The 13,965-nt window shown below is 36.5% G+C and overlaps 1 protein-coding gene across 2 annotated transcripts; it reads left to right on the top strand.

The window, feature by feature from the left end:
- Window positions 1-757: 757 nt before the first annotated feature.
- Window positions 758-9,047, top strand: LOC114173441 (G-type lectin S-receptor-like serine/threonine-protein kinase At4g27290). 2 transcript variants are annotated; one of them, XM_028057859.1, is made up of 7 exons: window positions 758-2,036; window positions 2,325-2,465; window positions 7,245-7,393; window positions 7,473-7,683; window positions 7,775-8,012; window positions 8,094-8,247; window positions 8,539-9,047. In XM_028057859.1, exons 1-7 carry the CDS (start codon window positions 773-775, stop codon window positions 8,845-8,847), a joined length of 2,466 nt encoding a protein of 821 aa, XP_027913660.1. In that variant the 5' UTR covers window positions 758-772; the 3' UTR covers window positions 8,848-9,047. The 2 variants fall into 2 exon arrangements, with proteins under 2 accessions (XP_027913660.1, XP_027913652.1); XM_028057851.1 differs by having other exon boundaries at window positions 758-2,039; window positions 8,539-9,046.
- Window positions 9,048-13,965: the final 4,918 nt, after the last annotated feature.

The raw sequence follows: 13,965 nt of genomic DNA, 5'->3' as shown, positions 1-13,965 counted from the left end.
AGCACATTAAGAATTACATAATACTTGTCTTTTCCAGTTATACAAGAATTTGAAATGTTAATGCAAGAGTCCATAAAAGAAGTAATTAATATACACAAGTGCAAGTTTTTTTTTTTTTTTAATTTTATGCGGACTTGCGGGCCGGCCCGCGCGGGCCGCGGGCCTATGCGGGCCGAGCCCGCGCGGGCCTGCGGGCTCACTATCCTGGCCCGCCCCGCGTTTTTTATGCGGGCCTGCGGGCCGGGCCCGCGGGCCAGGCCCTAATTGCCATCCCTAATACATACCATTTGTGCTTGTTTTGACTGATTACGATTCCTAATCTTAAATATGCTGAAATAAATAGTTAGATAAATAGTTAGTTGGATATAATAAATATTGATATGCATCATTTTTAGTATAATAAGAAAAATAAAAGGACAATAGTAGAATACAAAGACTTGGCAGTTTTGCCCAACCTTCTAAGGATTTGAATCCTGATGTCAAAGAAATTGGCTGACGAAAGTTCGTAGAAAATACTGAGGAATGGGTAAGTCAACCGTTCGTAGTTAACTTGCATAGATCAATACTTTAGTGAGTTAATGTGTGGCCCCTCAGGAAGTACACCAAACTGAGTGGAAAATGTTAAGCTGTCTATGTATTTAGAATCAATTTCAAAACGAAATTTTGAAAAGGACAAAATGGCAGAGTTGACTAACCAGTTTGAATGTTATATAGATTATTAGATTAAGAGGATGATGGTAGCAGTAACCATAACAAAACCTACAGAAACACAATGGAGAGCCAACAAATTCTCATGCTAATCATTTACACTACTTTCTTTTGTTTCATGCCCACTTCCTCTACTATCACCCCAAATCAGTCCTTACAATACCATGAAACCCTTGTTTCTTCTGCAGGAACCTTTGAAGCAGGGTTTTTTGACTTTGGAAACTCAAGAAGACAATATTTTGGTATATGGTACAAGAGCATATTACCTAGGACTATTGTGTGGGTTGCCAACAGGAATGTCCCAGCACAAAACTCAACAGCAGTTCTGAAACTTACTCATCAAGGAGATCTTGTCATTCTTGATGGCTCCGGAGGCAGAGTGTGGTCCTCCAACTCATCAAAAATTGCAGTGAAACCAGTTGTGCAGCTTTTAGATTCAGGAAACCTTGTTGTGAAAGATGGAGAGAGCTCAGAGAACTTCTTGTGGGAAAGCTTTGATTATCCTGGAGACACTTTCCTTGCAGGGATGAAACTGAAAAGTGATTTTGTTACTGGTCCATATCAGTATCTCACGTCTTGGAGGGACAATGAAGATCCAGCTGAAGGTGAGTTTTATTATAAGATCGATACAAGGGGCTTTCCTCAACAAGTTACTACAAACGGAACTACAATTTTGTATAGCACAGGGCCTTGGAATGGCTATCTTTTCAGTGGTGTTTCTTGGGACAGAATGCACAGATTCTTGAATTTCTCTTTTGAGTTCACTAACAAAGGGGTTACTTATGGATGTGAAACGTTAAACAGTTCAGTTCTTAGTAGAACAATACTCAAGCTCAATCCAAGAGGGGGTACAGAGCGTTTTCTATGGTCAAACCAAAGACAAAGTTGGGATATTGTAAACAGTCATCCAATAGATCAGTGTGAATATTTTGCCACTTGTGGTGTCAACTCTATCTGCAATATTAATAAGCTTCCAATATGTGAATGCTTGCAAGGTTTCACACCAAAGTTTCAAGCAAAGTGGGATTCTCATGATTGGTCTGGTGGTTGTGTGAGAAGAACAAAGTTAAGTTGTGATAATGGAGATTGGTTTAAGGAGTACAGAGGAATAAAGTTGCCAGAAACGTCTTCTTCCTGGTTTGACAGGAGCTTGAGCCTTGAGGAATGTGAGACATTGTGTTTCAGAAACTGCTCTTGTACTGCATATGCAAATTCAGATATTAGAGATGGTGGGAGTGGTTGCTTGCTTTGGTTCCGTGACCTTTTGGACCTGAGAACTCACACCGATCGAGGGCAAGAAATTCATATACGAATGCCATTCTCTGAACGTGGTAATTTCATTCCAAATCCCTCTTGTGCCTTTTTTTTCAGGTTTAGAGGAAATATAATTTATGTTAAGTTGGAATTAATAGAATGAAATTATATCAATACTAGATTCTGCTTACCATCAACAAGTATACTATGGCCAATAGTCATGTGTCAGAAGTTGGAACAAGCGATTACAAATCAGCTTCCAAGTTGAAGTTGTTCTGTATAACATGCCTTTCATTTTCTTGTTTTTCCCTGAATTGTAAGATTAGAGCTACTTGTGGATTAACACTAATTTCATTCCTCAGATCAAAGAAGGAATAAGAGGGACCTAAGTCCAAAGAGACTTGCAGGGATTATAGTAGGACTTGTTACATTCATAGTTGGACTAACAATTCTTGTGTGGGCAACTTCAAAACATATAAAAGGTATGAAGCTACCCAAGCCAGGTGAACAATTTATAACTTTTGAAGTATTTTATGTTAGGTAAACTTAAATGTGGGTAGTTGGTAGTTGGAAGGTGTGTAGTTGGTAGTTGGAAGGTGGGTAGTTAGAAGTTGTTGTATTAATTGTGAATTAGGTAGTAGTTATATTTAATGAATATAGTTGAAGGGTAATGTCCAAAGGCCTATAAAAGGACCATGTAGTGCTTCATTTCAAGACACAACAAATCTGAATACAAAGAGTGTTTATCTAGAGAGACTTGTTTGTCAACAAATTGTCATCAGAGCTTGAGAGCCTGAGTGTTTGAGTGAGTTAGAGAGTTTGATAGAGATGGCCAGCTTAGCTAACAGCATGCCCCTGCCGAAGTTATCAAAAGGCGTCAGCTATGATAACTGGAGTCTGCAAATGAAGGCTCTCCTTGGTTCCCAAGAAGTATGGGAGGTGGTCGAAAATGGGCACCAAGAACCAGAGGATATTGGAGAAATGACAATAGCCCAGATTGCTACGTTAAAAGCAACACGAGCAAAGGACAAAACGGCTTTGTACGTGCTGTACCGAGCTGTTGATGAGTCCGGCTTTGAGAAGATAGCAAATGCTATGTCTTCAAAAGAAGCGTGGGATATTCTGGAGAAGGCATACAAAGGGGATAACCGTGTGAAGCAAGTTCGGCTTCAAACTCTCAGAGGCGAGCTTGAAAGGATGAGGATGAAGGAAGATGAAGGGGTTGCTGAGTACGTCTCCCGAGTTGAGACCGTAGCGAATCAGCTCGGTAGAAATGGAGAGACGCTGCCTGCTTGCCGAGTGGTGGAGAAAATCTTGAGGTCGTTAACCGACGACTTCGAGAATATAGTTTGCGCAATAGAGGAATCAAAGGACTTGACAACGCTCTCGGTGGAAGAGCTTGCTGGGTCGCTTGAAGCGCATGAGCAGCGGAGAAGGAAAAAGAAGGAGGAGTCCCTTGATCAAGCACTCCAAGCAAAGGCAACCATTAGGGAGAAGAAGGCTCCTTATACTCAGAACACTCGAGGCCGAGTTGGTAGAGGCAGAAGAGGATATGAAAGAAGTCAAGAACAGGTCGGCCAACAAAACTGGCGTGGCCGAGGACAAGGTGGAGGTCGTGGTGGTAGAGGCCGAGGCGGTCAGTCGAACAACTCAGGAGTTGAGTGCTTCAAATGTGGTAAGAACGGTCATTTTGCTAAAGACTGCTACTCAGGAGTCAAATGTTACAATTGTGGGAAGGTTGGACATTTTGCGAAGGACTGTCGATCTGAAAGCAAGAAGGAAACGAACTTCCTTTCTGAGGATGCTGAGGAAGAAGGAATATTGATGATGTCCAGGAGATCAGGTGCCGAGCTAAGTCCGAGTTGTTCTGACAACTCAGTTTGGTACCTTGATACAGGAGCAAGCAACCACATGTGTGGGGACGAGAATCTTTTTAAGGAGCTCACCAAAGTTGACGCTGGACACGTATCATTTGGAGATGCATCAAAGGTGGCAGTAAAAGGTCGGGGTACAATCTGGCACCTGCAGAAGAACAACCGAGTTGGAGAAATAAGAGATGTGTACTATGTACCCGATCTCAAGAGCAACATATTGAGCATGGGCCAGCTGATGGAGAAAGGCTACTCGGTTCTGATGAAAGACCGAGTACTATACTTGAAAGATAAGTCAGATCGATTGATTGCTCGAGTAGAGATGAAGAAGAACAGGATGTACAAGTTGGACCTAAAAATAGTCCAAGAAAGGTGCTTGAAACTTGACGTGAAGGATGAAGCTATGATGTGGCACTTCCGGTTTGGCCACTTGCATTTTGGTGGACTAGCTGAGTTGGTGAAAAAGGAGATGGTGCGAGGACTCCCGACTGTGGAGTTTGAAAAGAAATTCTGTGAAGAGTGCGTGCTCGGGAAGCATCCAAGGACCTCATTTCCGAGAACTACCGAGTACCGAGCAAAGGAACAACTCAGATTAATTCACACAGACATTTGTGGACCAATTACCCCTGAATCCTTCAGTGGGAAAAGGTATTTCATTTCTTTCATAGATGATTTTTCAAGAAAAACATGGGTGTATTTTTTGAAGAAGAAATCCGAGGTGTTCCAAGTGTTTAAAAGGTTCAAAGCAATGGTTGAAAAGGAGACCGGCATGCCTATCAAATCTGTTAGGTCTGACCGAGGAGGCGAGTTCATCTCATCCGAGCTCATGAAGTATTGTGAGGAGCAAGGAATAAGAAGATTTCTGACAGCACCATACTCACCCCAACAGAATGGAGTAGCTAAGAGGAAAAATCGAACCATACTTGACATGATTCGTACAATGTTGAAAAGCAAGAACTTGCCTAAGGAGTTCTGGGCGGAAGCAGTGCAATGTGCCATCTATGTGCAAAATAGATGTCCACATGCTAAGTTGAATGAAAAGACACCACAAGAAGTCTGGAGTGGAAGAAAGCCGAGTGTGTCTCACCTCAAAGTGTTTGGCAGCATTGTTTATGGTCATGTTCCAGCTCAACAAAGGACCAAACTTGAAGATCAGAGCAAGAAGTACGTGTTTATTGGGTACGATGAAAAAACCAAGGCGTATAGGTTGTTCAACCCAATAACAAAGAAGGTGATTATGAGCCGAGATGTTCAAGTTGATGAAGAGAACGAGTGGAAGTGGAACAACTCGGAGAAGGAGTCTAGAAGCTTGGAAGTAGATACACCACCAGCTGTGAGAGATCATGAGACTTCTGATGAAGAAGATGAACCTCTACAGCCTAGAGCACGAAGCTTGCAAGACATATACAACTCGACTGACGAAGTACATGTTATATGTTTCTTGGCAGATTCAGAAGACTTGAACTTTGAAGAGGCCGTGCAGGAGGAGAAGTGGCAAATTGCAATGAATGAAGAGATCGGAGCAATCGAACGCAACAACACGTGGGAGCTAACCGATTTGCCCAAAGGAGCTCGGCCTATTGGCGTAAAGTGGGTGTACAAGAAGAAAACAAACGCTGAAGGAGAAGTTGAGCGATATAAAGCTCGACTCGTAGTGAAGGGGTACAAGCAGAAGGAAGGAATAGACTATGACGAAGTATTCGCTCCAGTGACGAGGATGGAAACAATCAGATTGTTGATTTCCTTAGCAGCTCAACACAGATGGACAATCTTGCAGATGGATGTGAAGTCAGCATTTCTGAATGGAGTCTTGGAGGAGGAAGTATATGTTGAACAACCACTTGGATACATGCGAAGAGGCGAAGAGAAGAAAGTCCTAAGATTGAAGAAGGCACTTTATGGCCTGAAGCAAGCTCCACGAGCATGGAATGAAAGAATCGACACTTACTTCAAGAAGAATGGGTATGAGCAGTGCCCTTATGAACATGCTCTTTACATAAAGAAGAAAGGAGAAGATGTGATGTTCATTGCCCTCTATGTCGATGATCTTATCTTCACAGGGAATAATGCTGAGCTAATTGAAGCATTTAAAGAAGTGATGAAGAAGGAGTTCGAGATGACCGACTTAGGTCTTATGAAGTATTTCCTTGGTTTGGAAGTCATTCAAGGGAAGGACGGTATCTTTGTGTCGCAGGAAAGGTATGCTGAGGATGTCTTAAAGAAGTTCAAGATGACGAGTTGCAACCCGGTTTCCACCCCTATGGAACCGGGCACAAAACTTTCTAAGTATACAGATGGAGACCGAGTTGATGCGAGCAAATACCGAAGTCTGATTGGAAGTCTCAGGTATCTTACAAATACCAGACCAGATTTAATGCTGAGTGTTGGAATAGCAAGTCGGTATATGGAAGAACCAAGGTATACTCATTGGAAGGCCCTAAAGAGAATTTTAAGGTATGTGAGAGGAACTGTGTCACTTGGTCTGATGTATACTAGGACGGATGATTACCGACTAGTTGGCTACTCAGACAGTGATTGGTGTGGAGATGTTGATGACCGGAAAAGCACGTCTGGATATGTATTCTTCATGGGGAGCACAACGTTCACCTGGCTTTCAAAAAAACAGCCCATTGTAACACTGACAACATGTGAAGCAGAGTATGTTGCAGCATCCTGGAGTGTCTGCCATGCAGTTTGGCTTAGAAACCTTCTAAGCAAACTGGAATTGAAGCAAGAAAAGGGGACTGTGATCCGAGTTGATAACAAGTCGGCCATTGAATTGGCAAAGAACCCGGTCAATCATGAGAGAAGCAAGCACATTGATGTTCGATTTCACTTCATCCGAGAACAAGTGAAAGAAGGAAATGTAGAGTTGGAGCACGTTGAAAGTCGAGCACAAGCTGCAGATATGTTTACAAAGCCGCTACCATCCTCTCTGTTTGAGAACAACAAGATGATACTTGGAATGAAGGACAAGAAGAGCATTTAAGTTTATGGGGGGATTTTGTTAGGTAAACTTAAATGTGGGTAGTTGGTAGTTGGAAGGTGTGTAGTTGGTAGTTGGAAGGTGGGTAGTTAGAAGTTGTTGTATTAATTGTGAGTTAGGTAGTAGTTATATTTAATGAATATAGTTGAAGGGTAATGTCCAAAGGCCTATAAAAGGACCATGTAGTGCTTCATTTCAAGACACAACAAATCTGAATACAAAGAGTGTTTATCTAGAGAGACTTGTTTGTCAACATTTTACATTACAATGAAAAAAAAGAATAACATTGAAATGAAAGATTATTTTTCAATTCTCAAGTTTGTTTTCTGGTTCACCTAATGTCTATTTATCTGGGTTACATTATAAGCACAAATATAATAATGTTATTTATAAGCAATTCATGTCTCCTACTACATTGGGAGCAGTGAAAAAATCTATTCCTTGGAAGCACATGATGGACAAGGAAGGCAACAACTTACCAACGATGTTTAATTTTTCAACCATTGATATTGCCACAAATCATTTTTCTAACAGAAACAAGTTAGGAGAAGGTGGTTTCGGAACAGTACACAAGGTAGGTGGTCAAATTTGTTCTTGGTTACCTAGTTATTCATATTGATGTCAAGTACCAAGTGTTCCAAAATCATTGCTAGGGAACGTTGATAGATGGACAAGAGATTGCGGTTAAGAGACTTTCAAAAACTTCGAGACAGGGAACTGAGGAGTTCAAAAATGAAGTAAAGTTGATGGCAACACTTCAACACCGTAATCTTGTAAAACTTCTTGGTTGTTCTATTCAACAAGATGAGAAGTTGTTGATCTATGAATTCATGCCCAACAGAAGTTTGGATTACTTTATTTTTGGTTTGGTCTTTCACCCATCAATTTTTTTGCTTTAATTTTTATCTTACCTTCGTGTTGTTTCCATGCTAACTTACAAAATGAATATTGCCAGATACATTGCAAGGCAAATCCCTAGATTGGACTAAACGGTTGAAAATTATCGACGGAATTGCTCGGGGTCTTATGTATCTTCATCAAGACTCTAGACTAAGAATAATACATAGAGACATCAAAACAAGTAACATTCTTCTTGATGACAATATGATTCCAAAGATATCAGACTTTGGATTAGCAAGAATATTTGGAGCAGATCAAGCTGAAGCAAATACAAACAGAGTGATGGGAACACAGTAAGAAACAAATTTTTTGTTTAACAAAGCTATATATGCCTGTACACAACCACTTCTCCTTACTTTGATACTATTTTGCAGTGGCTATATGCCTCCAGAATATGCAGGGCATGGTTGTTTCTCAACCAAATCTGATGTTTTCAGTTTTGGAGTAATTGTTATTGAGATAATTAGTGGAAGGAAGAATCGTGGATTTCGTGACCCTCACCATCATCTTCTCAACCTTCTTGGCCATGTAAGCTTGAAGTGGATTTTGTATAATATATCTTTTGATACATTATTTGTTTGTCCAAGTCAGACCTGAAGAATTATGAAACTTAAAATGAAAACTAATTCATGCATACTCAATGTAATTGAACTATAGTTGAAAGTAAAATCCACATTCACATCCAAAAATCAAGTAAAACAGCATAGGAAAGTGAAACTTTGCTTTAAGTTTTATCATTTATTGAAACTTCCATATGTTTGAATTGAAATTTTGAGTAGGGAATGAACTCACTCGTGTTATGCCTTTTCGTCATTTTAGGCGTGGAGATTATGGAATGAAGAAAGGCCATTGGAGTTAATGGATGAGATATTAGATGATGGTGCAGACTTATCTTTAGAAATATTACGGTGTATTCATGTGGGTCTGTTGTGTGTACAACAGAATCCAGAAAATAGGCCTAATATGTCATCTGTTGTTTTGATGTTAAATGGTGACAAATTACTACCAAAACCAGGCCAACCTGGATTCTATATAGGAAAAGATAATATAGCTGACACTGGATCTTCAAAGCAACATGAAAGGTGTTCAATAAATGAAGTTTCAATTTCATCCTTAGAGGCGCGATAGAACATTTTTCATGTAATGATATAGATATATAAATGAAATATTGTTCAAATGTGCTGAAACTTGTGTATTTGTTATGTGTTTTTAATTTTTTTTTTTGGTTAAATTTTGTAGTGCAAAACTTATTACTCTGTCATCAACAAATCTGGTTACAATGTCCACAAGTTTCTGTGGTAACACTACAACAAGCTGGATTATATATTACTTTTCCCCGTTCACTGTGACCTTGTGGAAAGTACAGTTTCTGCTTGCAAAATCCATCCCATGATGTCATCAATATGAAATAGAAAAGGTTTATAATCTGTCTGGAAGGACAAATTGATTTTGGTATAATCTTGCCAAATCCAAGTTCTTAAAACATTAATACAAATCACAAAAAGATTTGTTTGTCTGGCAAATGAAATCACCAAACTGCTTTTTATCTGAGATGTGGCATACTTATGACTGTTTTAATATATCTGATATTAAAGCATATACTAATAGGATGAATGGTGAAGTGATACATGGTTCATTTTTTTCATTAATAGTGTGATGAGTTGTTTTGATTCATTACTTTGTTTACTTGTATCTGAAATTGTCTAATTAATATAAAATAGAGGGAGAGAGAAAAGAAAGACACAATGAGATGGTTATTTTATTGATGGAGAAGAAAAAGAGAGATGTTTTATATTTTGCAGCAACATTTGTTATCCTTGCAGTAACCACCCCGAGCAAAGGAAGCACTCACACACTCTTTGTTACAAACATCGTTATCTTGACAATGCCCCACATCGATGTAGCAAAATACCCACCCGTCTTCATCGCTTTTCACATTCTGCTCAATATCCCTACTACTTGAACACATAACCAAACCAATGCACATCATTCCCAACAAAACTATCTTAATCTTTACACTCATCATCGTTAAACTTATTCTCCTACTAATATCTTCTCTACCTTCTCTCAAAACTAAACAATCTTCGATCAATTACCACCACTCCTCCACCCTTTTTAAACATACTCATCTTCACTTTTTAGAAAGTCAATTCCTTTACATTAAATGTTTAATGTTATTATTTATTTAAAGAAAAAAATTAATTAATAAAAAATACTAATAATCTGTTCCTATATTACATTATTTTTGTGATATATTCTTCTAATTTAATTAGATACGAGAATTATGAATAAATATAATTGTCATGTTCTGATCATCAGACTATTTAATCACCACCATTATTAAGAATATTTTTCTTAATCAATATATCTTTAATGAAAACAATAAAAAGACATTTGTCCTCTTACATTAATTATAATATCATTTTGTATCAACCATAAATTCACATTTATTAACATGTGAACAATGGAATAGTCATACTACATAAGTAACCGAAAACAATTATTGAAAAATATTAATTTATTTTAATAACAACTAAGGAAAAATAATTCATCAAAACAATTACTGAAAAATGATTAACGAAAAATATTAATTATTTTTATTAATTTAATGTAAATAACGTCTTTTTACTACAACATTGTATAATGTATTCTTCTACTTTTTTTTCGAAATCTGCAATTATGACTAACAAAATAACAATATTATTATAATAATAACTTATCATTATTATTATTATTATGATTATTATTATTATTAATCGATACTTCACTCATATATTTAAATTTTTGTTACATTTATATATATATATATATATATATAAAATTTTGTACAAATAATATTAAAGTATTATATAGTTATTATTATTTTTTTAAAAACTAGTTATTAAGTTATTTTGAAATAAAGAAAATGCATTCACTTATTTATTTTATTAAATAAATGAATAAATTGCTTTTTTTTGAACGGTAAAATTATCCAATTAAAAGATTATGTTATAAATTTAAAAAGATTCGTAATTTTTATTTGGTGTAATTAAGTTTTCTAATTATATCTTTTCCTTTAGATGTATGTTAACATTGTGAGTACATGTTATGTGTTACCTAGTAGAATTTTCAATTTTATTTTTATTATTTTTTCCAATTTTTTATTTTATTTGTCACGTGATGCAAAAAGTTTCATGTGTTTTTACAATGTCACATGTTAGTGTTAGTTTCACGTGGTAGTGTTTGTATTTGATCTAGTCTCTATACTTTAAACTTTGACTCAATTTATTCCCATTTTTTTTAAATAATGAATAATGTTGTGTCTCTCTAAAATGAGACTAAATTAGTAATTAAGCTTAATTACAACTTATATATAGATGTTATTTTTTTAGAATTTATATATCAAATCAATTCTCATGAATATTAAAATTAATGATATTTTATACATTTTTAATTTCAATCAAAAAACCTTATTATGTATTAAGTTAAAACATGTAAATATATCTCTCACATTAAATTTATAAATAAGTTAATAAAGGAAAATTATTATTTTTTATATTATTTCAAAAATTAAAATTTAAAAATTACAAGTGTCATTTTATATTTACATTTTTAACATTTTAAGAAAATTATTAGTTTAAAATAGAGATTTTTTTATTTGAATTAAAAAGGCATAAAATAATTTTTCAAACTTTTTATTGCACCAAATAGAAAGTACAAGTGTTTTCAATTTTTCAAACAAATTACAGGACAAAAATGTAATTAAGCTTACTAAAAAAAGGATGTATATTATTTAATAAATAAACTAGTTTTCATTATTTATGTAACATCCCATTTAATAAATAAACTTAATTAAAGAAAATATCACATACTATATAATATAAAGAGCCACACAGTGTAGTATATCTATGTCAACCATTACAATCATCCAAGATATACTCGAAGAGGAACTAAGACATACCATGATGCCATGAACATAACAAGAATAAAAGTTTGACAGTTATCAAAAACACTTGCTCATAGAGCAAGATAGTACATAGGCCATAGTGCCTACAGGGAGTACTCGAAGGAGTGAGATCCGACCCAAGCCTGGCTACATTGCAGAGTTTCCATCACCCTAGTGACCACTAGGGGTTTCCACATCTGCTCACATCAATAAATTGATGATCATTGCAAAAAGAAAAATCACACCTAAAACACACAAGCAAACAAAAAGGGTAAGCTAGAGTAAAAAGGTTTTTATCATACAATTAAGCATGCAATTTAAAAGTCAGGAACACATCAATCAACCAAACATGTGATAGCAAACAACAAGACTCTAAGACTCAATTATCCGGATACATATAATTGGTCGGATTCACTGGATGCTTGCACTTGTGGTGGCCTCTACTGCTATGCAAAGCCATTGCCAATGAGTTTCACCCTACCACGCACAAGGTTAGCCTTCAAACATCTAAGGCCATTATCCTGTCAAAGACTAAGGCCTCCTGCTACTCTCACCATTTGAGTTAGTCCGCTCTACGTGAGACTAACTAACTCTTTAGAGTTTTAGGATGCAATCCTTACTTGAATCCTTACCTAATTATATACAGTGAGGCACCACCACGAAACCTTACTAAGATGTTCATGGAATTACGTCCATCACATAAGGCACCACCATAGGGTCTCACCAAGAGGTTCATGGAATTACGTCCATTACATAAGTCCATCACTCCTGCATCAGCAAGACACTCAATACCAAACAACATATCAAGATGTTCCATGCAACCACAATAGCACACAAGCCATATAAACACGAAGCAAAGCTAAAAATAGGTAGATATATAGAAAATACGACAAACCCTAGCTTCCCTTACCTAGATAGATGATAGCTAACAACACAAGCACCCTACAGGGGAGCACCACAGCTCCAGGAACAGTTTAGCGAGCTGAAAATAGTAACACCAGAACAAAAACTAGGTTACCCCGAGGAACCCTAGCTAGAACCACGAAAATTAGCCTAGAGAAGAGAAAGTGTGAGTCGAGGACCAACTTACGTAGGATGGAAATGGATTTTTGCTAGCTTGACGATGAATGAGATCCAAACCCTAGTAGAGCTCTATTGGGGAAAAAGAGAAATGAGAAAAGGGGTTGGTTTTGCAAAGTGGACAGAAAGAAAAACGAAGAGGCTGAAGGGGAGTCTTTGGGGCACCCTATGGGCTGGCCCTTAGACCCAACAAATGAGGCTAGGTCCTTAAACTTTTAGGGCAGAAAATAAGTAGGCCTTAAAATTTAAGGGATAAAGTTGTATAATTAAAAGACAACACCAAAAAATCGTATCTCATTGTACCAAAATATCGAATGCTTACAGGAGGAAGCAAATATTTAAACTTTCCTTAGCCTCGACTCCTAAGTGATGTGAGACTATTGAGTGTAACAGAACATAAGCTCTCAATCGGGGTCTAACGGGAACGAAGGTTCATCCCTTAATGGAGCGCTAAGGGAAATCATTTTCATTCCCCACAAACAATTCCTCCCTCAATGGAAGGCTAAGGGAAATCATTTTTATTCCCCATAGACGAGACCAATGTTCCGATCCAAAGTCCGCTAAGATAACAACGTCAGGGTCAATCACTATATTTTGAGGTATTATCCATTTTGAAGTCTGGAGTTATGTCACGGTTTTGTTCTTAAAATGTACCTCAAATGATTGAAGAAAGAATGAGTATTTAAACTTCCCTTAACCTCGACTCCAAAAAAATGTGAAACTATTGGTTGTATTGAAACAGGTATGGACATGGATAATACCCAATTTTTTTAAATTTGGTATGACCGAGAGTGGTATGTATATATTCACCTTGTCCTCATTTAAATTATTAAAATACTCAATTTCTCTTTGTATTATTCATTAGTTTCATATATTTCTTTTTGTTTCTTTTTGCTGCGCATTTTTTCATCATCACTCTTAATAGTTTGGGATATTTTATATCCATAAAGTTCACTCAGATTCCTAAGATACTTTCTCTCTTATCACAATAATGATTACAAATTTTTTTCTTTCTATGATTTGGTTCAATGATGTATCAAATTGTTTTCAAGATATATATTTAATATTTTTATTTATTGCTTATTTTAATTGTGTAAAATATTGTTTCAATAAATTTTGATATAAATATTTTAATTTTTTAACTCATTCACATGCTTTTAATTTTACTATAGTATAATAATTTAATGTTATAACTCTTGTTTATCAACAATCTCATGCATTAATGTTCAAAATATGCAATA

Source organism: Vigna unguiculata, chromosome 1 (assembly GCF_004118075.2).
Source record: "Vigna unguiculata cultivar IT97K-499-35 chromosome 1, ASM411807v1, whole genome shotgun sequence".
NCBI lineage: Eukaryota > Viridiplantae > Streptophyta > Magnoliopsida > Fabales > Fabaceae > Vigna > Vigna unguiculata.
The sequence above is the reverse complement of the archived record's forward strand: the minus strand, read 5'-3'. Positions and strand labels throughout refer to the sequence as shown.